The following is a 23,977-nucleotide window of genomic DNA, read 5'->3' on the forward strand; positions in this document are numbered from 1 at the left end:
CTCTCACACACCCCCAACAGGGGACCTAGCCAGCAACCCAGGCATGTGCCTTGACTGGGAATCGAACCGGCAACCTTTCAGATTGCAGGATGATGCCCAAGCCACGGAGCCACACCAGTCAGGGCCCTATACTATATTATTATGTATTTCTTCTTGTCTCTTTAAAAAAATTTGAGTTAAAACTTGCTTTTTAATTTTAAATGTGACCAGTCTTTTTTTTAGTCTTTTTTTTAGTGTTACCACACTAACACCCTCTACTTATTTAAACAGTGGTTTTCCAAGTGTGTTTTATAGGCCTCTGGTTCCCCTTGACCCTTTCAGGAGGTCCATGAGGCCAAAAGGGTTTTTATAAAAATATCGAAGCATCGCCTCTTTTACACTGACATTTGCAATGATGGTATGACAGCAAAAGTCAGTAAAACTGGCTCTTCACATGGAATCAAGGCAGTGGTATCACCCTGTACTAGCAGCCATTCTCTCCTTTACCCCCACTTGTGGTTGAAAAAGAATTCTGCTTTACTTAAGAACATCTTTGATAAAGCAGGAATGATTAATAATGTCGTTAGGTTCTACATAATGTTTTATATTCCGAATAAATGGAGAGTGGCCTTAAGCACTTCTGCATACTGGAATGCAGTCGTGTTGAAGAAAATCACTGGTGACTTAGTCGTGAACAGAACAAGCCACTTTTATTCACGGAGTAACATTTTCACTTGATAGTACAACTGTCATTCTCTCACAGCTGAAAAGCGAGCCTGTCACTTCAGGGGAATGACTTGCATATTTGTTGCCAGTCACACCATTCAAGCTATCAAGCTCAAAATCAAGATTGGGGAAAACTTGTACCTCTTTTTGTGAGCTTGAAAGCTTTTCAATATTTAAAGGCTTTCCTGGTAAGACCAACCTGGTAAGGCTGGTGAGAGGATACCAACAAAAGTGAGTTTAAACACTGTACAAAGAAATGTGCACCAATAGTTTCCAAATGACCAGTGTCTAATATTACTATAAAAGTATGTACAAGTAAAAAGATCCATTCAGCAAACAAGATATATAATGGGTATCAATTTAACAGAGCCCTTACTACCAGCTCACAGATGTGATTTAAAATTCCACTGTAACTAATTTAAGGAACCAGCATTTGTGGGCTTTTGGTACAGTACCAAATACTATCCACAATTATCTGAAGGCTTTGGAAACACACCCCTTTCTAACCACAAAGGCATATGAGGCTGAGTCTTCTTCATATTGACTCTTCAAAAAATGATAGAAATGACTGAAGCAATCACAACTGACTGGAGACAGGGCACACATGAGAACCAGCTGTCTCCTATTAAACCAGATACAAAGGGATTTGCAAAAATGGGCACAACACAATTTCCACATAGCTTTTTGTTGTGGAAAATAATACTTTTCTATAACAAATTTGTTAATACTGTGGTTCCACAGCAGGGGTGATTTTTGTCCCCCAGGAAACATTTGGCCACGGTTGGAGACATTCTCTCTTGTCACAATGCGGGGTGGGGAGGGGGTGCTACCGGCACCTGTGAGTAGAGGCCGGGATGCTGCCGAGGGTCCTGTAAGGCACAAGGTGATCAGCCACAATGGAGATTTACCTAGCTCCAAATTTCAACAGTGCTCTACAAACCATGTTTTAACACGCAATGAACTTATTTTTAAATTCTCAAGCTTTAATTTCTAATAAAGTAAATACTGATATCACCTACATAAACGAATACTCTTTGGGATCCTCAGTAACTTAAGCATTAAGAGTCCTAAGACAAAAACAAATGATTCACTTCAATAACATAATAAAAGCATTCTCTAGCTTTCTCCAATAGTGCCTACAGGTATCACTTAACACTAAAGTTTATATTTTGTAAGTTTATTAGCTGGAATAACAAGACAAGTTTTAAAAACTCACCTGTTCTTTATGTGGTAATAGATTGCTAAAGCCAGACTGTGGAGGGAAAAAAATTATAACAGTTGATTTTGTTCGGTCTGAAGCCAGTTTTTAAAGGGGGTTGTGGTGGGGGGGGGGGAGTGGGTGGCGGGTAGACCTTCCTAGCTGCGCAGTGGCTATGAAATCCTAATTCGGGGCAATACCACACAGGCACTTTTTGTGTTGTTGTAGCTCTTTGTCTTTTAGCAAAAGTAGGAAAACTAAAATGCCAGGTAACATGTTTACAGAAGACATATTTTAGTTGATTTTCATATGTTATTACATGTTTCCCCTGTCATCTGCCCTTCTACTCACATACCTTTTTGTCCCATACAAGTTATACCTATTTGTACACATGTTTGCATTTAAGTCATACAGTAGTTTTTCCATCTTCTCACCCATTTCCTATAATTTCCCTAAAGGTAAGTAAATGCTCTATACCAAGTAACACCTTACATAATTACTAGAAAATTTAATAGCAAATATAAGGGCCCACAAAAATCAATAGGTCTCACACGCCTAAAATAAGTAGTGCCGACAATCCAGCACAATAGGACACAGTGTGATATTAATAACATGAATTTCCAATAAGCTTCAATAAAATTTTCATGAACAGATGTAAGTCCTCTGATACTGTGTAAATTACTGTATTTCTATGTTATTCACAGATTCTGTGTAGTATGCAACAAAGAGATATAGTTAAGTTATAGGTTATGTCTAGCTTATGTTACATGCTTCTCCTCTTTGCCCTCAGTATCTATTATAAAATGATACAAGAAAGAAAACTGTACTTGAACAAGAGTTAAATAAAAAATTTTTTAAAAGTATCTATTATAAAATGAAGCTCAAAATAATTGAGGGAAAGCAAACCTGAATTTGATAACTAGGTCTGTAGAAGGTTAGCACTTGTAAAAAGGCTTATGCTATGGTCAGCAACAAAGACAAGTATTTTATAGTTCCTCAAAGAGTTTCATCTTCAAACCTATTTTAAAATCATAGAATTTGAAGCACAGATGCTGAAAAGGACAAATGAACTTTTGGTAACATTTAATTCAACAACCCATTCTACAGATAAGGTAGCCAAGGTTTAAAAGTGACGCACTCAAGGTCCACCAATCATGAGAGGCATCTGTCTGTCTCCAACACCCCAGCCTGGCAGTGGTCCCAAGCTTGGCTTTACATTGGGATGATCAAAGGAGCCTTAACAACTGCCTGGCTTCCACCTTCAGGTGATCTGATTTAACGGGCATTGGGTACAACTTGGGAGTGTTTTTAAAGCTTCCCTGGTGACTGCAATGTGCAGCAAAGTTTGAGAACACATGAATTAGGGTTGAAATCAGAAACATCCTGGATGGTTTTCTCAATGTAATTATGCTTCCCATCCTTCCTCAGCTTATCAAAAGCCTGTGAGAGTGAGAGAGTGTGTTGGGGGAGGGGAAAAGGAATGCATGTGGTTAGAGACATATGTTTTGAAAAAAAGTTGTGTAAGTGAGTCTAATAAGGCTCACCCACCCCACTGAGAAAAATGCACTACTACCCCATATTAAACATTTTTTCAAAACCATTCCAAAAAGCCAATTAGCTCTATTAATTTTCTCAGTGAACTTTTATTTTACCAATCAATAGTAAATGTACTGAATGAACATTTTCAGTATTTCATGAGAGCAAATTAAACTTACTCTACTTCAAAATATTAGACTAATGTAAAGATAAGAAACATAAAAACTACTTGTATGAGCAAGGTTACTTTTTAAAACTACTTTTGAATTATATACTGTAACATTGGAATCTTTGAATTCAAGAGAAGCTATGGAATTCAGCCAAAATCGGGGGGGGAGGGCGGGTGTTACTCATGGATTTCGTGTCCTGGCTGAATAAAAACATTGAGTGATTACGTGATAGGTGCCAAGCTCAGAACTTAGGAGAGAGAAGGGGCTCAATTTTTGCTGAAACACAATCTGATCTCAACTATTGTTATGAGTGAGAGAAGAAAGATTATGCTGTGAACTTGCTGTTTTTAATTAAAGTAGAAGTTATTGATAATTTAATTAGCAAAAAAGCTGGTACAATGGAAACAAAATTATGTTTATAAGAAAATTATGTTTTAAAGACTGAAAAGCAAAATTAGGAATGAGAATATTAATATTTTCAAGAAGCATTTCCCAAAGTGTGTTCTGAAAAATCAGTACTCACAGCCCAGGGAGACACTGGCATTGTTCCTTGGATGACTCCAGCAGGATTCAAGAAGCTCTATGTCATATTTTGGTTTTATTTTGCTTTTAAATAAGCTTGAAAGTTTCATCTTAGGGAGTTTTTAAAGTACATCTTCAATTGCTCATTTTTTTTCTGCTGTAATTTTCCTATATATGGACTGATAGAGTATCTTGGAGACATATATCTATACATATACATATATAACTAAATTTAATATATCTATTAAATTAATAGCTCCATTGAACAAATTTTATTCATAAAGAAATTAACTTGAAAAGTTATTCCTTAAAACTGGCTTGATGCATATTTTTTCTGGAAAAAGAAATGAATTTCAGTTATAGAAATAGTGTAGGAGAAAAATGTACCATGGGGGAAATCTGACAAAATCCAATTAAATTTAAATGCAGATACACCCTGGTGCCAGTAGGGGACAAGCTGTTCCTTCTTCCAGAAATAACTGCTAAAGTAGCACACATTAGTAAATGAATGGATCAAAAAACTGTGGTACTTTTACACAATGGAATACTATGCAGCAGAAAGAAAGAAGGAGCTCCTACCCTTTGCAATAGCATGGATGGAACTGGAGATCATTATGCTAAATGAAATAAACCAGGTGGTGAGGGACAAATACCATATGATCTCACGTGTAAGTGGAACCTAATCAACAAAACAAACAAGTGAGCAAACTGGAACAATTGACGTGGAAATAAAGAACAAACTTTATAAAGAATAAAGAGTAATCAGAGGAAGGGATGATGGATAAAGAAGGGGAAGAGTCAACTCAAGGAACATGTATAAAGGTCCCATGGACAAAGACAACAGGGAAAGGGGGAGGACTGAATGTGGAAAGTGGGTGGGGGGGATAGGTAGGGCAGGTGAGAGTAATCGGGGAAAATGGAGACAACAGTAGTTGAACAATAAAATGTTTTTAACAGAGAAAAAAGTAGTACACTTTGTTTTAGGCCTGAACCTCATAAAGAAATGTTTTCTAGAAATATTTGATGAAAAGCATCTCTCCTCTCACTGTGTTGAACAACGTCTCAAAAAAAGTAATGCATGAAATAAAAATAAATACTTTGGGGGGGAATTTTTTATTTGCCAACTGGCTTTCCCTTCTTCCATCCATTCTAAGAGTGAAATGGAAATTGAAAATTCATGTTTAGGTCCTTGAAGTCAATATATGATTGACATCACTTTCTTAACATGATCACTGAAAAGGATAATGAATGACTAAACTTACATATGGGCAGGAAGCTCTTAGCATGGGGGTCTGTTAGTGAGCCCTGGGCAACCTACTTGCACTCACCATTGTACAGTGATTCCAAGGTTAGGCTGGCAAATTGTGCTGTCATCTAAAAATATTGTTGAGCATGAGCTGTACTTCTCAGTAAGGTGATTTAGAGATACCTGAAGGGAAAGAGAAATGTTTTTTTTAAATGTCACAGTAAGTTAGACTTATAGAATTGTAGGGTTTTTTTCTTCTTGGTTAAAATGCCAATCGATTAGGCATTAAGATTTTTCTTATACTCCTTGAAGCGCTTTAGTGTGATAACAGGTGCAACTCCATGAGAAGCCCATTAAATACCCCAACTTCCACAGATGAGATTTGAGGATTAGGCTATAAAATGCTATCTATAATCAAACCTGGCCAGCGCCTATGATAAATTCCCTTTATAATAATGCCAAACATTTAGAATAAGATTTCAGAGCTTTTCTTCTTAAGAAATGAAAAGCAGCTGAGATTTCTATTTTTGCTATTTATTACATTAAAACATAATGCCTTATGTAATATTGAAGCAACAGCATTTTTATTGAGGTAAATGAAAGCCAACTCTAAATGTCAGTTCAGGAGTCAGTACGACAGAACAAATGTTCCTGAGGTGGAGGGCTGTGTGTGCTGTGCTGGGCTGCCCGATGCTGACGAGCTGGGGCCCAGAGGCCTCTTTGGGCATCAGTTTCCTCACCTAGAAGGTGAAGAAGTATTGTTTTATGATCCTTTCACATCTAAAAAACAGATCAAAGAACTCTGAGAATGTAATTCCCACTTCATTTTTAAATAAGACTAACAGTGCATTACTCAAATGAGAACCTCAGAGAATACTTTCCACTCATTTCTAAATGTTAATTCTATTCTCTTAGTTACTTGATACCCACGAGGACCCTGCCGTGCCGCATGCTGCTCTGCCTACAAGACCTTTCTCGTCCCCCCTGTCCCAGCTAGCCGAAGTCCTTCCCCCATCTACCTCCTGGACGTTTCTGCCAGCAGCCACTTATGCACTTTCTCGAAAGAGAAAGTTTATTTAGAAAGTCACAGAGGTAGAAAAAGTAAGCCAGCTTGGTCGTGTGAACTCAGGAGAAAAGGTACAGAGTCAAAAGAAGGGCGCTTAGAATTTAGGAGGAAGAAACCAAGGATATATTTGCCTGAGGGAAGTAGAGGATGAAAAGTATGGGCCTGCTCCAAAGAGAAGGATGCCTAAGAAGAGGGCAGGGAAGGCCACAGATGAGAGAGAGAGAGAGACAGAGAGAGAGGCAGAGAGAGAGAGGGAGAGCGCGCGAGAGTGCAAAAGCTGGGTCCTTCATCTTAAGGGTTTTTATCTAAAGGCAGAAATTTTAGGGGATGTCTCAGGGTAGGATCTCAAGAGAATGTTCACCAGCTTTTCAGGTGTGTCCCCTCAGGGTCATGGTCTCTACTGATTGATTGGTGCCAGGGCAGGGGTCATTAGTCCTTGCAGCTGGTCCTGATTTTAGTTATGGTGTCACCTCACCTGGTTTTGCTGCTTTTCTGGACCTGAAGCTGAAACACAACTGATATTATCTGTAGTTTGACCAAAACTCTGTCTCTGTGGCCAACAGACTAAGGCTTTGTTCCTAAGGTTAATTGATGCAGGCGTCATTGTTCTGAGGGCTTAATGCCTGATGGAGTGGTGGTGCAGGGGCCTGTGTGGGAGTCCTGTGAGGCTGTTCTCTGGCCCCCTTGCTCCTGCTCTCAGAGGGTCGATATGCCAGGGGAGGAGAGTTCAGAGGAGGGTCTGAACCACATGGCCAGTGATAGGAAAGCTTAGGGGGTCTAAACCACATGAGCAGCAATATGCCAGGGGAGGAAATGTCACCATGGAGGTGAGGTGCCACCCTTCAATACTTGGTTTTCCAGCTTTGCCTGTTGCTAGGTACCCAGGGCTTTCCACCCTGATGACTTTCCATAGTTGGCCTATTGTTCCTACTCTGTTCATGTCTGTCTAACTGTCTATCATTTTTGTTGCACCTTCATAAACTAATTCAGATAAGCCTTCCTCCCTCATGTTAATATATAACATGATTATATTAACATGATATATAACTTTCATCATGCTGGCATACTTTCCCATCAGTATCCCCCACAAATACACAAAAGTTAGGACAGGAAGAAAATTGAGCTAGATGGTATCTTTCAAAATGCAGAGCATTTAAAAATTGCCAGTAACCAATAATCAGAAATACATTCATATTATATAAAACACCATTTTTCCTGTTCCATAAATTTTACTTCAGAGCCACTTATTCTTCGTTAATCAAAATTTCCAGATGGCATTTTTTAAAAGAATCACTATTTGGAGGAATAAATGTTTCTTCAAGCTAGAAACATTTAACTATAGCTAAAACTCTAATATGTCCCCTAAGCTATGCAGTGAACATGTAGTTTACTTTTGGGACCCCCAAAACAATGACAACAACAAAAACAAATATAGCATAGAATATAAAAATTCATTCAAATACTTTTATTCTAAATGGAAGGTTACCTTTTAAGATCACTACTATGAAGGTATAACATGGTGTGTGATACACCATAATAGAGTCAGTCATGAGCAGAAACCTGTATACAGGGTACAAAATGTAGACAAAAATGTAGGCTAGTCACTAAAGCTTTGGATGATCCATGCTCCCATTTTCCTCTATTTAAAATTTGTCCTATTATGAATGCATATTGGTTTTTCTTGGAAAATACTAGTCCTAAAACATTTAAAAGAATTTAATTAGATGTGGCTCACATTCCTATAGAACCTCATTCAGTAAATCAACAACTTAGAGCCTATTGGCTCTAAGAAACCAACCAAAGAACCATGGAACACTTTGCCATCACTTCAGGCCTACCCCCAACTACTCAAAATTTTCAGTACCAAGTACTTAGTATCCTATGGTGTCCAACTTTTTGGTATCTCTGTGCCACCATGGAAAAAGAGCAGTCTTGGGCCACAAATTAAATACATTGTGACATGTAATCACAAAAAAATATCATAATGTTTTAAGTAAATTTATGATATTGTGTTGGGATGCATTCACAGCCATCCTGGGCCACAGGCAGCCTGCAGGCCACAGGTGGGGCACCCCTGACAGAATTAAGCCTCCTAGCAGAGCCTGGATATATTGGTTACCAGAAGGCTACTTTCCCCTCATTTTGCTTAAACATTTAAGACCAATTGTCTCACAGGGTCCATCCATGTTGTTGGAAATAGCAGTATTTCATCTTTTTATGGCTGTATAGTATTCCAATGGTTCTTTATGGCTAATGCCTTACTATTGCTGGCTTACAACCTCAATAAACTGCACTGACAAACAAAGTGATAAAAAGTGCAAATACCAAAAAAAAAGAGCAAAATACTATTGAAAATTTATTGTTAATAGGTATTGCAGTTGGTCACTAGAATAGACAGGGACAAAAATATCCTACCATATCTTCTTCCATTCATTCAGCACTAGTGACAGAATAGATGGACTTCTACAGTCTTCACAAGAAAGAGAAGGGGTTACTTAGTAGGGTTTAAGTTCAACAGCAAAGACCAGGAAAAAAATCATACCTAGAAACTTAGTAAGTGACACCCGTACCTTACTATCAAGTCAAGTACCTATAGAAATCATGCCACCACCTATTGTGCCTATTAAAAAATAAAGCTGAAAGTTACTGTTTTCCATCTGCTTTTTCATGACAAGTTTTGGATATTAAGAATTAATGACTTTCATTTAACTTTAAATTTTATAACTGTTTATACATTAATGAAAATGCTCTATGTTGCAAATAAATGAGACAGTATGGCATAGTGCATGTTTGAATAGAATTGTTAATTAAGGCTTTAGTAGAAAAGTGTAGTATGCTAATTACAGATATAACCAAAATATTCTCTGAATTAATATTTCATTTTATTGAATTAAAATTTTAAGTTTAATTTACTTTAAATATAGGTTCTGAATTTCAGTTAAACATGGTGGACTGACCACAAATCTATTTCCTCTCCCCTCATTTTCAGAGATATCTCATTAGAATTAAAGGCATTAAAAAAGCTACACTGTATAGGATAAACGGCACATGATTTTTAATATTTGAAAGTCTAAGACTACTATCAAATATTAGGGTTAGGACTGAGGGTGGTAGGTAGGGGTCTGTGACTTGGGGGAAAGTGGTGTTGGGAAAATGGAGACAACTTTACTTGAGCAACAATAAAAATAAAAAAGGAAAGAAAGTTGAAGACTGAAAAAAGGGGTGGTTACTGACAAGGCAGAACAAAGTACAGGAAGCACAACCTTTGTGCCTAAAGAGAGTGTCTCAGACAGGAGTAAGCAAAAAAGGCAGGCTCAGAATTTAGCCCCCAAATCCTTGTAGTGAAGCCTGGTCAGTTAATGAAAGTTCTCACTCCTATTTCTTCCAATTTTCTATGAAAATATAGGCAGGGACCACCACAGATCTGAGGGAAGCCAACAAGTAAGAGAGATCAAAACAGAATGGCTATTGTCAACAAGACAAGTCATAGCAAAGAACCCTTATTTACTGCTGGTGGGAAATATAATCTGGTACAGCCACCATAGAAAACAGTATGAAGTTTTCTCAGAAAATTAATAGAAATACCATATAACCCAGAAATCTCTCTTCTGGGTATCTACCCCAAAATTTTGAAAACATTTATTTGCAAAGATACATGCACTCCTATATTTGATGCAGCATTATTCATGATGGCCAGCACATGGAAACAACCAGAGTTTCCTTTGATAGATGACTGGATAAAGAGAATGTTGTACATTTATACAATGGAATACTACTCAGCCATAAGAAAAGATGAAATACTGCTATTTGCAAGAACATGGATGGACCCTGTGAGTATTATGCTAAGCAAAATAAGTCAGTCAAGAAAAGCTAACAACCATGTGATTTCACTCATATGTGGGATACAAAATTAAAATCGTAGATACAGAAACAGTATAGTTGTTATCAGAGGAAAAGGTATGGAGGGTTGGTAAAAGGTAAAGGGGGCCTAATATATGGTGACAGAAGATGATTTGACTTGGGGTGGTGGGCACACAATGCAATATACAGATCATGAGCCATGGAAACATACACTTGAAACCCACATAATCTTATTAGAGGTGTCCTGTCAATAGATTTAATTTAAAAAATAAAATAAAAATAAGAATATGGCTTCTATTCAAGATGGTGGTATAGGAAGATATGGCTCACCTCTTTGTAAAACCACATCAAAATGACAACTAAAATATAGAAGAACGATCATGCAGAATCATCAGAAATTGAGATGATTGGAAGTGTGACAAGTATGAAATTAAAGAAACCACATCCATCCAGACCAGTAGGAGGGGGGGTAGACATGAAATGGGCTGGTGTTGTGGATAAAAATTTAGGAGGGATATCTCAGGAGCAAGGATTCCAAGCCCCACACCAAGCCCCTCAGTACAGGATTCCAGTGCCAGGAACACAAGTCCCCGTAACTTCTGACTGCAAAAACAAGCAGGGACTGAGTCAGTGGAAGAAACTGGAATCCCAAGCAGTTCCCCTTAAAGAAACCATACACGGACTTACTGAGCCTCACTCCCTCTGATCTCCAGCACTGGAGTAGCGGCTTGAAAGGTACCAGTGGTACAGCAGGGAGAAACTGAAGTGTCTGGCATGGAAGTGAGCAGAGGCCATTGTCTCTTTTCTAAACCCTCCCCCACAGAGCCAGCAAGCTGGTGCCATACCTGAGACTCCATCAACCTGACTAACATGGTTTGCCCCTCTTTGGAGATCTCCAGAGACTGTCCCCTACCCAACTTATGAGCCCACCCAAACTCCTTTTCACAACTTCCTAAATCCTCTCAAGCAAACAACAGGTAGCCTCAGTGACCTGCAGGCCCAGCATTAGTGACAGCCACCCTAATTCTCAGTTTGGCTTCACCTGGGAATCTTCAAGCTCAGCACAAGTAGTAGCCATCTTAGATTGCTTTATAGCTCAGGAAGGGCAGCCCACACAAAACACAGGTGGCAGCTGGCCTTGGTCTGCACCACCAGAGAAACCCCAGGGCCAATGCATTCAGTGGACAGCTACAGACCATGCAGGAGCACCACCCACCACCCTGCCCCTGCACAGCTAATTTACCACGGAAAGCGGAGGTTTGTGATCAGTGGCCACAGCCAGTCCTTGCAGCTGACTGGCCTCGGTAAATCCCTCCCACTGATCTGCCAACAGCAACCAAGGATCAATAATAAGAGGAAGGTGTACTCAGCCCTCATGAAGGGCACAACTTGAGTACTCAGTTTGGGTGATAGGGGAAGCTCTGGCACTGGGCCCTACAGGACACCTACTATATTAGGCCACACTACCAAGACACAGAGTCAAAGCAGCTCTACCTAATACATAGAAACAAACACAGGGAGGCTGCCAAATCAAGGAGATAAACAAACATGGCCCAGATGAAAGAACAGGTCAAAACTCCTGAAAAAGAGCCGAACAAAATGGAGATAAGCAATCTATCAGATGCAGCATTCAAAACACTGTTTATAAGGATGCTTGAGGAACTTAGTGAGAACCTCAGCAACATAAAAAAAGGTTCGGTCAGAAATAAAGAATACACTAATTGAAATAGAGAACAATTTACAGGAAAACAACAATAGAGTGGATGAAGCTGAGAATCAAATCAATGATTTGGAACTTAAAGAAGCAGAAAACAACCAATCAGAACATCAAGAAGAAAATAGAATCCCCCCAAATAAGGATAGTGTTTTCAAAAGCAGCCTCTGGGACTTCAAGAAGTCCAACATTTGCACTAAAGGGGTGCCAGAAGAAGACAAAGAGTGAGAAATTGGAAATCTATTTGAAAAAATAATGAAAGAAAACTTCCCTAATATTGTGAAGGAAATAGACATGCAAGTCCACCACAGAGTCTCAAACGAGATGATGCAAAGAGGATGCCAATCCACTCCAAGACACATCATAATTAAAATGCCAAAGGTTAAAGATAAAGAGAGAATCTTAAAAGTAGCAAGAGAAAACAAGTTAGTTACCCATAAGACTGACAGCTGATTTCTCAAAAGAAACTTTGCAGGCTAGAAGGGATTGGTAAAAAATATTCAAAGTCATAAAAAGTGGGAACCTATATCCAAGATCACTCTATCCAGCAAAGATATCCCTTAGAATTGAAGGGTAGATAAAAAGCTTCCCAGACAAGAAAAAAACTAAAGGGGTTTATCATCAGCAAACCATTATTACATAAAAAGGGATTTATTTAAGAAAAAGAAGAAAATCAAAACTATGGACAATAAAATGGCAATAAATACAAATCTATCAACAATTGACTCTGAAAAACAAGCTAAGTAAACAAGAAGAACAGAGACAAAACCATGGATTCAGAGAGTGTTTTGATAGTTGCCAGATGGGAGAAGGGTGTGAGGGAGAGTGGGTGAAGCAGTGAGAAGATTAAGAAGTACAAATAAGTAGTTACAGAATTGCCATGGTTTGGGAAGCTGCCCTGCAACACCCCCATGGCTAAGGCTGAATGAGCGACCTTTGGACCATAAGGCACTAAGGAGACACTCCTGGCAGGAGTGCCACCTCTGCTCCTTCATCCATAACTGGCCCCCAATGCTTGATCAGTTAGCCCATGACGGGTAAGATTCCCCAAGGGGGGAATGACCTAAGACAGGGCATGATCACGTGGAGACCCCAGGGAAGGACTTGGGGGGCTATGGAGAAAGGGGGTGATGGACTTCATCCCTCAGCTTTGACAAAGCCTGAGTCCTCATTTCTCCCAATCCCTTGGCTATCTGCCTCCTCTGCCTGACTTAAGCCTGAAAACCATGACTGAGGGTGGTGCAGCCTTGTGCTGGAAAGGGTGGGCTCCCCGGGTGATCAGACTTGAGAAAGGATATGTAAAATACTATCAAGCCTGCTTTGCTAAGAATGCTCTTAGTTAAATGATGAAGGCCTGAGCAGGAAATGAGTTTGTTTCTCAAAGTTTTGTAGCCCTTTAACTGATAGACCCTGACTCAGAAGAAGCCCTAATAGTTCTTTGTATGCTATCTTCTGTTTGAGCCTTATTGTCTGCCAATGATTAATGAGCTGTACCTGTATTCCTGCTCAAATTAAACCCAATAAAAGCCTATCTAGGCAAGGGTCAGGGCGCTCGCCCCTTGAGAGAGTGGCAAGGGCGCTCTGAGGTGCTCCCCTCTTGAGGGAGTAGTCGTTCCATCCCTTTTCCTCCACAGGACTTGGTAGTTCGTGTGAATTTGTCTCATTTCTCATCCATGATGCCATGGGCACTGCAGGCCGGTGCACGAGTCACCATGGGGATATAAAGTATGGTACAGGAAATGGAGTAGCCAAAGAACTTATACACATGACCATGGACATGAACCATGGTGGGGGGATTGCCTGAGGGAATGGGGTGTGCTGGGTGGAAGGGGGCAAAGGGGGAAATATCAAGACAACTGTAATAGCATAATCAATACAATTTTAAAAAATAAAAAGCCAAAAATCTAAACTCATAAAAAAGTGAAAACATTTTCTAAAATCTATGTGCTAAGAACATCACATTGTTTAGTGATTACTTTAATAGAGCAACTTAGAATCTATGGTATTAGTAAATGAATTGCCCTATGAGGGGAGAACTATTGCATAAAAAAGAAAAGAAAGTTAATAGGAGTTACAAAATTCAGGAACAAATAAAAACTTAAAAATAAATCCTAACCTCAGAAAGGCAAAAAATGGACTGGTAAAAGAATGAAATGCTATTAAAAGAGAATGACAGAATATAATAGACCATAAATTAAAAACAAAATAGATAAAACAAAGAATTATAGAAGGGCTGGAGCATAAAATCAAGGAAATAGCCAGGAAGAAGAAGAAGACAAAAGGGAAAATAAGAGGGGGAAAAAATTAGAGATCCATGCAGGAATACTTATCTAAGAATTCCAACTTTTGAGTAATGCGAATACTAGAAAAAAGAAGGAATAGGGAAAATATCAAAGAAACAAAAATTGTTTTCAATAAGGTCTGCAGTCTTTGTTTTTGTTTTTTTTTTTAAACCATCACCCCAGGAGAGTTTTTTCCATTGCTTTTAGAGAGAGAGAGATAGGAAGAAAGGACAGGAAAGAACAAAGCATCAGTGTGAGAGAGAAATATCAACTAGTTGTCTCCCATACCCACCTGGACTGGGGATTGTATCTGCCTGGACCAGGGATGAAACCTGCAACCTAGGTTTGTACCCAGACCCGGAATTGAACACTCGACCTTTTGGTTTCAGGACGACACTCCAACCAACTGAGCCACATCAGCCAGGGGAAGATCTTTAGTCTTAATGGCCACAATGAAACGAAAAGGGTATGTACCAACCCTTACAAAACTCCAGAATCCCAGGGATAGAGAAGGTTCTAAAAGCTTCCATAGAAGAAAGGGATGGGGTGAAAATGATAAAAATTGGTGACATACAGTGTCAACGGATTTAAGAGCAACACTGTAACGAGAAGAGTAGAAATGTCTTTAGAACTTCAATACTTAATTTTAACCTAGACTTCTGTAGTTGATGAAATAGGGAGCATTTCAGACAGGCTAGATCTCTAAAATTTTCTGTCCACGTAGCCTTTCCCAGGGAAATGCGTTCCAGTAAAACAAAGGGATACAACAAGAAAGGGGAAAACCTGCAATCTAGAACAGTGGTTTTTAACCAGTGGCACACTGGTGTGCTGCTGAAATTTTCAAACATGTAATACCTGACAATTTAGTGAGGGGCACCAATCCCTTTTCCCTTGGACTGTCAAATAAAAAAAAAGACAACAGCCAATACAACAATAGCTGTCCAGTGCGAACAAATCAAAATTATTCATTTTTTTGTCAGATCGGCAAAGAATATATTTTTTGCTGTGCCACAGAATTTTAAGAATTTGTGTATGTGTGCTATGAGATGAAAAAGGTTGAAAACTGTCGATCTAGGACATAGGGGATCCAACACAAGAGAGCAGTTATACGAGATCCCAAAAGATTTCAAAGCAACATGCCAAAACCACCCCCAAAACTCCCCCCAAACAAACAGAAAAAAAAAAAACAGGAAAAGAGCAGGCCCAGGGAAAACCAGTCTGTCTACATCAGAGTGGGATGACAAAAGGCCAGGAAGATTGTTTCCAATAAAAAATGTAACAGATGTGTTTAGGAAATGGAAAATATTTTTGACAAGCTTGTGACAAATGTTACAGCATTTTCAGGGAAAAAAAGAGCTGTTAGAAACAGGAAAGTGTATGCAGTCAAAAAATTCCAGATACACAAAAATGAAGCCTTGTTTGGGAAAACGAACTAAGTATTCAGTTAATGTAGTATAAATGTAGTATTTCTGTCTGGTAGTCATCTTTCTCTGTTAGGTACAGAGAAATAACTAGACTGTTAGGTACAAAGAAAGTTACTGCTGAAAGCAGAGAAACCAGCCACTCGTTTGCATCTGGCTACGTGAGATCACGTTAAGGAAGAAGAGGGGTTTGGACTGTCCTGGAGAGGGGCGGAAATGCTCAGACCGCAGTCTTGTTTGAGAAGAATGAAGGGCGCACAGGAAGAAGGCACAGCCAGAGATCTACATGACTCAGCAGTAAAAGGTATGTGCTTAGTCATAATAATGTAAACATCAATTCTGATTTAATAAACACCATGATAACATGCAGGGACAAAGGAGTGAGAAAGCTAAGCTTTAACCTGCTGCAACAAGAAGTCAATAGTGCTAAAAATTAACTTAGCTATAATGTTCTTGTTCATCTTGTTAAAAAATAGGGTTAAAAAATTAAGGCAGCTCTTTGTACCACCAACTTCACTACTGAAATTTAACTTAAATGTCAGAACTCTTAAAAAAATGGGCATTACAAAGCCAAAATCTTTCCTAAATATGTACATTTCATAATTAAGATAATAGATTTAGAAAATCTACAAAAACAGGTCCATGCTAATGATGCTGGGTACATTATATATATTTTTAAATCACGGCAGACAATTTTTAATTCAAATGATTAGTTTCTTAACTTTTCAACTGTTTACTTACATGACATGAACAGTTCTTCTTCCTCTTTTCTTGTACTAAGAATAAAAAAAATTAACTGATCAATTCTGATAATGCCAATTCTGAAATTAATAATTGAAATTGCCTGGCAAGATTAATACCACAAAGTAAAATCTAAAATTTAACTTTTACTTTTTAACCTAACAGGTATTTTATATCAGGTACAGATAAAGGTCTCTCCATATTTAGAAGAAAAGGACAAAGCAAATTAGGCCAGGTGAAAAATTTAGCTAATAAAAAATTTACTCATTGCATATCTGAACCACTATTCAGTAGCAGTTTCTAATTTAATTTAATTTAATTTGTTTTTAAAGATTTTATTTATTTATTTTTAGACAGAGGGAAAGGGAGGGAGAAAGAGAGGGAGACATCAATGTGCCTCTTGCGTGCCCCCTACCGGGGACCTGGCCTGCAACCCAGATATGTGCCCTGACTGGGAATCGAACTGGCAACCCTTTGGTTCCCAGGCCAGCGGCTCAGTCCACTGAGCCACATCAGCCAGGGATAGTTTTTAATTTTGCATTTACACATATACCCACCTCATCTGAATCACTAAGATCTAACAGTTGACAGCTCTTAGAACGAGTCTCTGTTCAGGCACTAATCCATAGATGCACCAGCAACCCCAAAAGCATCCTGAACCACTTATTAATAATCAACTAAAATGTCTTACTAAAAAAGTTAAATGACTCTTTACTCATTTGAAGAGTAACTCATTTAAATTTAAATTTTAAAACGATTGTGGCTAACTTAACTGAACGTATCTACAGAACACAAAATCGTTTTCTCTAACAAATGCCAGGAGAAGAATAAAAGCTCCAAAGTGGATCTGGGCTGCACTTTGTTTTGCCACACTGCCTCCCTTCATGTGGGAAGGTTATCCTAGCCACACGTTCTTCAGGACAGAAGAGAGGGGCCTGGGACAGCTTTCCCTATACCGTCACCACTCTCTCTACATGACAGCGGCCCAAGGCTCTGGAGGAAACTGAGGAATATAGCAATCCTAACTGAAACAATCAGCTCCAGACAGGCAAAATGCACACCTACCATGAACATAAATGGAATTTAACATAAGATGAAAGAAAATAAGCAGGCAAGCAGAAGTGTTCGAATCCTACAGTTCTGATCCTTATCCCAAAACAAACAGGACAGGGCAAATTGACACCAGTTTCACATGCTGATGCTCAGCTTCTGGGAAATCCCATCTGGCTATGTTTGCTCTGATGTACCTTGGCAGCATTACATCAGGATGAGAGGATTCTGACTAGCTCAATGGCCAAGATCTGGAAGTTGCCCAAGTGCCCATCAGTAGATGTGTGGATAAAAAGCTGTGGTGCATTCACACACTTAGAACACTAAGCGGCTATTTATAAAAAAAAAGGAACTGTTACACTTTGTGAGAGCATGGATGGATCTGGAGATTATTATACTAAATGAGCCAGTCAGAGGAAGACTAGCACCACATGATCTCACTTATATGTGGAATCTAATGGGGAAAAAAAAACCCAACAACAACTGATGAACAAAACAGAAATAGGCATGAACATATGTTACAGAGGAAGGGAGGAGGGTAGGGGGAACTGGATGAAAGAAGGTGAAGGGATCAGCCAAAGAACCTGTATGTATAACCCATAGACACAGTCACAAGTGGGGTGACAGCCAAAGTGGAGAGGGGGCAGGAGCTGGGTGGAGGCCAGCATGGGGCAGTGGGGAAATGGGGACATCTGTAATAGTGTCAGCAATAAAAATAGTTAGAAAAAAGCTTTTGATGTGAGATAGGGTCATTTCGTTGAGAACTAGAAAAATAAAGCCAAAATCACAAATTCAATCTTCAAATATAGACACCTGATTTTTTGATTTGTTCAGATAAAACCTAACTGTGACTTAAATCCTATCTTGACTTACCATCCATTTGAGATTTCTTCAGAAAAATCGTGCCTGCCCTTGGGTGGTCAGATGGTATTAATTCTGAAGCCAATTCTGTAGCGTAGGAAGAGAAAAAGGCATAATAATTTAGTTGAGTAGAAAAAGACATAATTTTAAAAATACCTACACACCAATTTTAATTACTTTTAACAGTGTTTGGGAAGAGTTTTTAGTAATGTAACAAGCCAATTTTAATAAAAGCAACAATATAAAAATTCTACAGGGAAAATACAAAACTGTGGAATCTATACAGGTAGAAAAAAACAGGCTATGTCTTCAACTTTTTTTAACTTGCATCTAAATTATCTATAAAACTTTTAGATAAAGCATATATGTGTTTCCCCCTTCTCCTTATCAATTAGAAATAGTCACTCTCTTTTGTGTTGACATTACGAGCAAATTCCAGGAACAGTCTCTAGAAGCAAGCTATGCTGTGGCCAATGAGTCCAGATACCAGCTAACAGATCAAATGTGCCCAAACCAAATGAATTGTTTTTGGTAAATGTTCTTTAGACATTTAGGCTAACTCTAACTCCATCAAAGAAATGGGTCAGTCAGCTGTGGTTTACCTGGGGCTGTTCATCGCTGCAGAGTTAAAAGGGCAGCATGAAAGCCCAACGCACCCACACGCAGGAGCCTTCTATGCTACTGACTCTCAATACTCTCATCAAAGCAATTTTTAAAATTTTGCCCTCAATTTCCAAAGCTAAAATCCTACTTCTTCCTTCCATGCCACATGATTAATTTGGGGCTTCAATAAAAATACTTTCTGGAGCTGATTATAAGGCTGCTTGTAAAAAGAATTTGCTGTACCTATGTAAAGGTAGGTCTGCCTGCAGTCCAAGGTGGAATGATCTATTTAGGCAAGAATACAAAACAGGTACTTGAATTTTAATAACACAAAGTTTGCCACTATATGGAATAATAAAGTTGTCAATTAAAAAAATAAACCCAATGATAGTCCTCAGTAATGTCTATCTCAAACCACTTAAGCAATCTTGTAAAAAAGGGGACCAAGATCCTGAGAGAGTATTGGTTAAGGCAATATTTCCCAAGCCACATAATAATGGTTTTATGGTTTAAAGGGATTTGGTGATCAAGTTTAAATAAACTATATCCCTGGTTCCTAGAGAATCAAAATGCTCAATGATACGTTAAAAATGAATCAGTCTAGTAATAAATAATGTCTAATACATCATTTCACAAATTTATTCACCTAGAATCTTTTTTCCCCTCCAAGTAATACACTTAGAATCTTGCACAAACATAATTTGGGACTTCCTGGTTTAAGAGACACCTCAGCCATCCATTTTAATGGCACTGTTAACACTAGAACTTTATATTGCTAAACCAGCTGCCTTTTACTTCAAGAAAATTCCTTAAACTGCTTTTGGAGAAACTATTCTATTCAACATTCTAATGTAAAATACCCATACAGTTATTTTAAAGGTATTTTCCCACATATTTGAAAAATTAGACAATGCTAGCCATGTGCAAAAGTTAATTTAGTTTGTACAAAGTGACAGAGTCTGTCACAGTGGCTTCTAAGCTAGACTTCTGATAGCAATCAGGACGACTTCCCAAAAAATAAAGCAAATGTATTGCAATTGAATAAAAATAAATAAGAACAAATGTTTGCAGAAGGAGCCATATTATGTTTCAGTGCCTATGATATGATAAAGTTTATTTAAATTTTCTGTGGGAAGCCCAGGAAGAGTTTGCGCCAGAATCAAAGAAGAAGCAGGCTTACACTCCCTTACACATGCACACACACACACTTGCCCCAAACCGAGATGTGCTAAGTACGCCTCTAAACACAAACATCGAGAATGCTGGGATAAAAGAAATGAACGCCCGGGGAGGGTGCTCTCCAGCTGCCCCGCACAGTTCCAGGAGCTTATGTCATTACTTCGCGTTGTCACTAAGGGTTAGAAGGCAGCACACGAAGAGTGGCCTCGTTTTTGTGAAATAAACACAATGGTAAGTTTCTATGCAGCCAAAAGGTTTAGGAAGGTTAAACAGCAAAATATTGAAAAAGTGCTGAGTATTCTGAGCATAAGCGAATTTTGTATATTTTCCAAATTCTTTACATCAAATGCTTATTAATACTGTCACACAAAAAAGTTGGGTTAAAATAGCTACCAGAAAGAATACAAATCTGTTGCTCAGAGTTTTTGCCTCATAATATTTCCAGTTTCTTACCTACTCACTACTTGGGGGCAGGGGGACAAAGGGGTCACTTGAGAGGCACCTGTAGCTGGTAAATTAGCAAAGCTTGTAAGATCAGAACATAAAAGGCTGTATGAAAAGTTTATGAGTAATAGTAAAACTGGATAACAGAAACGTAGTGTCTTTTGTGTGTGTTGCTGATAATGCCATCAGTTGTAGTAGGTAGTCTGTTAAAGGCAAGGTAGTGGAGAAATACTTTTTTTTACATTTTATTTATTTATCTTTAGAGGGGAAGGGAAGGAGAGAAGGAGAGAAATATCAATGTCTGGTTGCCTGCTGGGAACTGGCCTGCAACCCAGGCATGTGCCCCGACTGGGAATCAAACCAAGATCCTTTGGTTTGCAGGCTCGCGCTCAATCAACCGAGCCACACCAGCCAGGGCGAGAAATACTTTTAAGTCTATCAGAAATCTGTACTAGGTTCTTAAGATAGTCTCTTTGAAATGATTTAAAGAAATCATGTTATTTTTTTGTTTCAGAAGAATAAGGGAAAGCATCATTCATGTGTAATTTTTTGTAAGTAACCAAATAATCCAACTCTGCATGGCAAAAAAGCCAGAGTGTTTTACATCTAAGTAGGTATTTCTTAGTTTCCAGGGAAACTGATATAAAATTGTCTGAAATAAATACTTTAAAAGTAAATTTTCAATGTGCTTGGGCTTTATATTTGGTGTTCTGACCTTGTTTCTATGGAAACAGTAGGCAAATGCTGGAGATGAGGTTTCTCTTATCACTGTTAAATGCCCTCCCAAAATTAAAAACAAGTTGAAATAATATTTTAAATATCATATTTCACATAAACATGTAAATTCTATACCCGTGAACTCTACTTGATTTCAACTTTCTGATTTAACACTCCAGTCCCACCCTTCATCCTGGTTACCTGAGCTGCCCTCTGCCAGCTTCGCTTAAAGTCCCTCTTTGTCCAGAGCACTCTCAGCTTCAATGTGTCACCAGAACAAACTCTTTACAATTTATCAACTAGTAAACATGGTATATTCATGCTATTTCTTGACTTCTACTTTTATTCTTATCTATTGTAAGGCATTTATAGACATAGGATGGAAGGATAAATGTTTCTTCCAAACTGCATACAATACTTTCAAGTGGAAGTAATCGAGACTAGACTAAATTGAGATAGGCCCACTTTATGGAGAGACTAGAAAATATGACCTGCATTCAACTAAAGTTTAAATAGAATAAGAGCTATTAGGCATTTTCTCTATGAAATAAAATAGAACACAGTCTTCATTGTCTACACTGTTACCCAGAATTATTTTCATTAATTTTTTTATTGATTTTAGAGAGAGAAAGGAAGGGAGGGGGAGAGAGAGAAAGGATGAGGAGAGAGGGAGGTGGGGCAGAGGGAGCGAGAGAAACATTGATTTATTGTTCCACTTACTTATGCTTCATTGGTTGACTCTTATATGTGACCCGACTGGGGATGGGACCTGCAACCTTGGCCTATGGGGATGATGCTCCAACCTACCAAGCTATCCAGTCAGGTAAACCAAACATTTCCTCTTTCCTCCTTCCTCTCCCTCCCCCTACCCTTAGCAGTTTGGTCTTTAGAACCCAACATTATTACAGGTAGACAGGAATCTATTGGCAGGAGGGGAGAGAATGGAGAGGGAGCCGTGGAGACAAACACTATGGTGCAGGACCTGGCATCTTAGCTCCCAACACTTTGTTACAAAATCTAAATTTGTATTCTTCTCCTCTGGAACTTTAGACCAACAGTCTGGCGAGCTACCCCCATGATCCTCTAGAACAGGCAATGTGAAAGCGAAGCCTGTTCAGTCACCGAAGTAAGACTGAAGACCTACTTGTGTCCGAGGGGCAATATTAAAATAATCGGAACTCTCTGGGTTCTCCTTTGGAAAAAAACAAAACAAAACAAAACGAAAATAAACTATTCTCTGTAGTGGCAGTAACATTTCACATTATTCGGTAATTTTAAGTTTCCTCTCCCACCATTTTCTTTCCTTCTGTGTTCGAATTATAGTTGGAAGGAATAGTCCAGCTTCTATGCAGGCAACTGAAAACAGCCTACTCATAAATGCCGTATAGACTTTCTTATGTCAGTTTAAATTTTGAATTGAAGTAACAAACCCTAAAATCTGTGAGGCTGAACTGTCCCAAGTATAAGCTATCTTAATGGGTAAGGGCCCTGCCAGGTTCCTTCACTTAAGAACCATCTGGATAGGTAAGGATAGGGAGATGGAATGGATACTCTGAGGATGGGACAAGTTTTCACTGAGAAAAGGGAGAAGATACACTCAAAGTCTTCTTAGAGTCCCACAAGACATTAAACAGAGACATAAATAGGAAGGGAGGAGGACTGAGGTGTTTCAGGCCAGGCTGGAAAGTGGGAATAAAAGAAAAAATTGGGCACTTGGGTGGTTAAGAGGGAAAGAAACTGGGCAGATACGATGGGAAACAAATAAGGGGTGAGGACGCCAGCCAGAGCCAGCTGGCTAGAGGCACGAAGGAGCCCGAGGTGGTGGCTCCCTTCCAGGGGACCCTGGGTGGCAGCGGAGCCCCGAGGCCCACCTGAGAGCAGAGAATGCCTGCCGCCTCCTTACCTTCGGACATCTCCAGGTCGCTGATGTGCAGCACATGGCGGCCCTCGCAGGCGTAGAAATTCAACTCAACAGGTTCCAGGGCAGTTGAAACTGGTGGTGCTGCCCCCGAGTTCCTGGAACCCGCCTCGTAGACACCAGACCCATCATCTGACCCCACCCACCCACAGTGCCGCTGGCCAGGCTTGGGGCTGGCAGTGGGCACCAGGCAACAGGCAAGTTTGTTTCCCATGAGGCGCTTCCGCTCCTCGCTGCCGTCCCCACCCTAGGTCAGCAGTCTCCCTTGGTCCACACAATGGCAAAGCCCTGTGCAGTGCAGGGGCCACTGAACGGGGCGGGGAACCCCGGGCCAGGATCAGGGGTGGCCAGCCCCTGCTGCCACCGGCGATGCCGTTGAGCTGCTGCCACCTCCCCTGAGTTGACTAGGCTGTGAGGACAGGGAGCAGCCTGACTTATTTAAAAGATCTGGGGATCAGATAACTGCTGAGAACCACAATCACTGCGAGAGAGCACAGCCGAAGCTCCTCCTCCTTCCACAGAGGCCTCTCAACTGAAGGCAGTTCCTCCCGCGGGCACCAGCTAACGGAACACGTTCCGTGGTCACCTGGTTACAAGGGACCAATTGCCCCCAGGGTTCTCTCCACGGGCTGACCTTACAGAGAAGGCATTGATTCTGAATGCCCGGCTCCTCCCCCACTTTGTAGTGGCTCCACCCCCACCCCTTCTTAGCCTAGCCACACAAGTGGCCCAGCCTTGGGTTC

At 39.6% G+C, this 23,977-nt stretch overlaps 1 protein-coding gene across 2 annotated transcripts in view; it reads right to left on the reverse strand.

The window, feature by feature from the left end:
• LOC118997104 (cyclin-Y-like protein 1) overlaps window positions 1-23,448 on the reverse strand; it is a 39,312-nt gene extending 15,864 nt beyond the window's left edge. The window contains exons 1-5 of one of the 2 annotated variants that reach the window (XM_037060724.1): window positions 23,220-23,448; window positions 18,386-18,460; window positions 16,463-16,497; window positions 5,460-5,560; window positions 1,922-1,957 (exon numbers count right to left, since the gene is read on the reverse strand). In XM_037060724.1, the coding sequence (XP_036916619.1) occupies window positions 1,922-1,957; window positions 5,460-5,560; window positions 16,463-16,497; window positions 18,386-18,460; window positions 23,220-23,448 (476 nt within the window). The remainder of the gene's footprint in view (window positions 1-1,921; window positions 1,958-5,459; window positions 5,561-16,462; window positions 16,498-18,385; window positions 18,461-23,219) is intronic. The other variant, XM_037060725.1, reaches the window with a different exon arrangement.
• Window positions 23,449-23,977: the final 529 nt, after the last annotated feature.

The sequence above is a fragment of the Sturnira hondurensis genome, unplaced genomic scaffold, assembly GCF_014824575.4.
Source record: "Sturnira hondurensis isolate 20B ecotype Veracruz unplaced genomic scaffold, ASM1482457v3 Scaffold0012488, whole genome shotgun sequence".
Lineage (NCBI taxonomy): Eukaryota > Metazoa > Chordata > Mammalia > Chiroptera > Phyllostomidae > Sturnira > Sturnira hondurensis.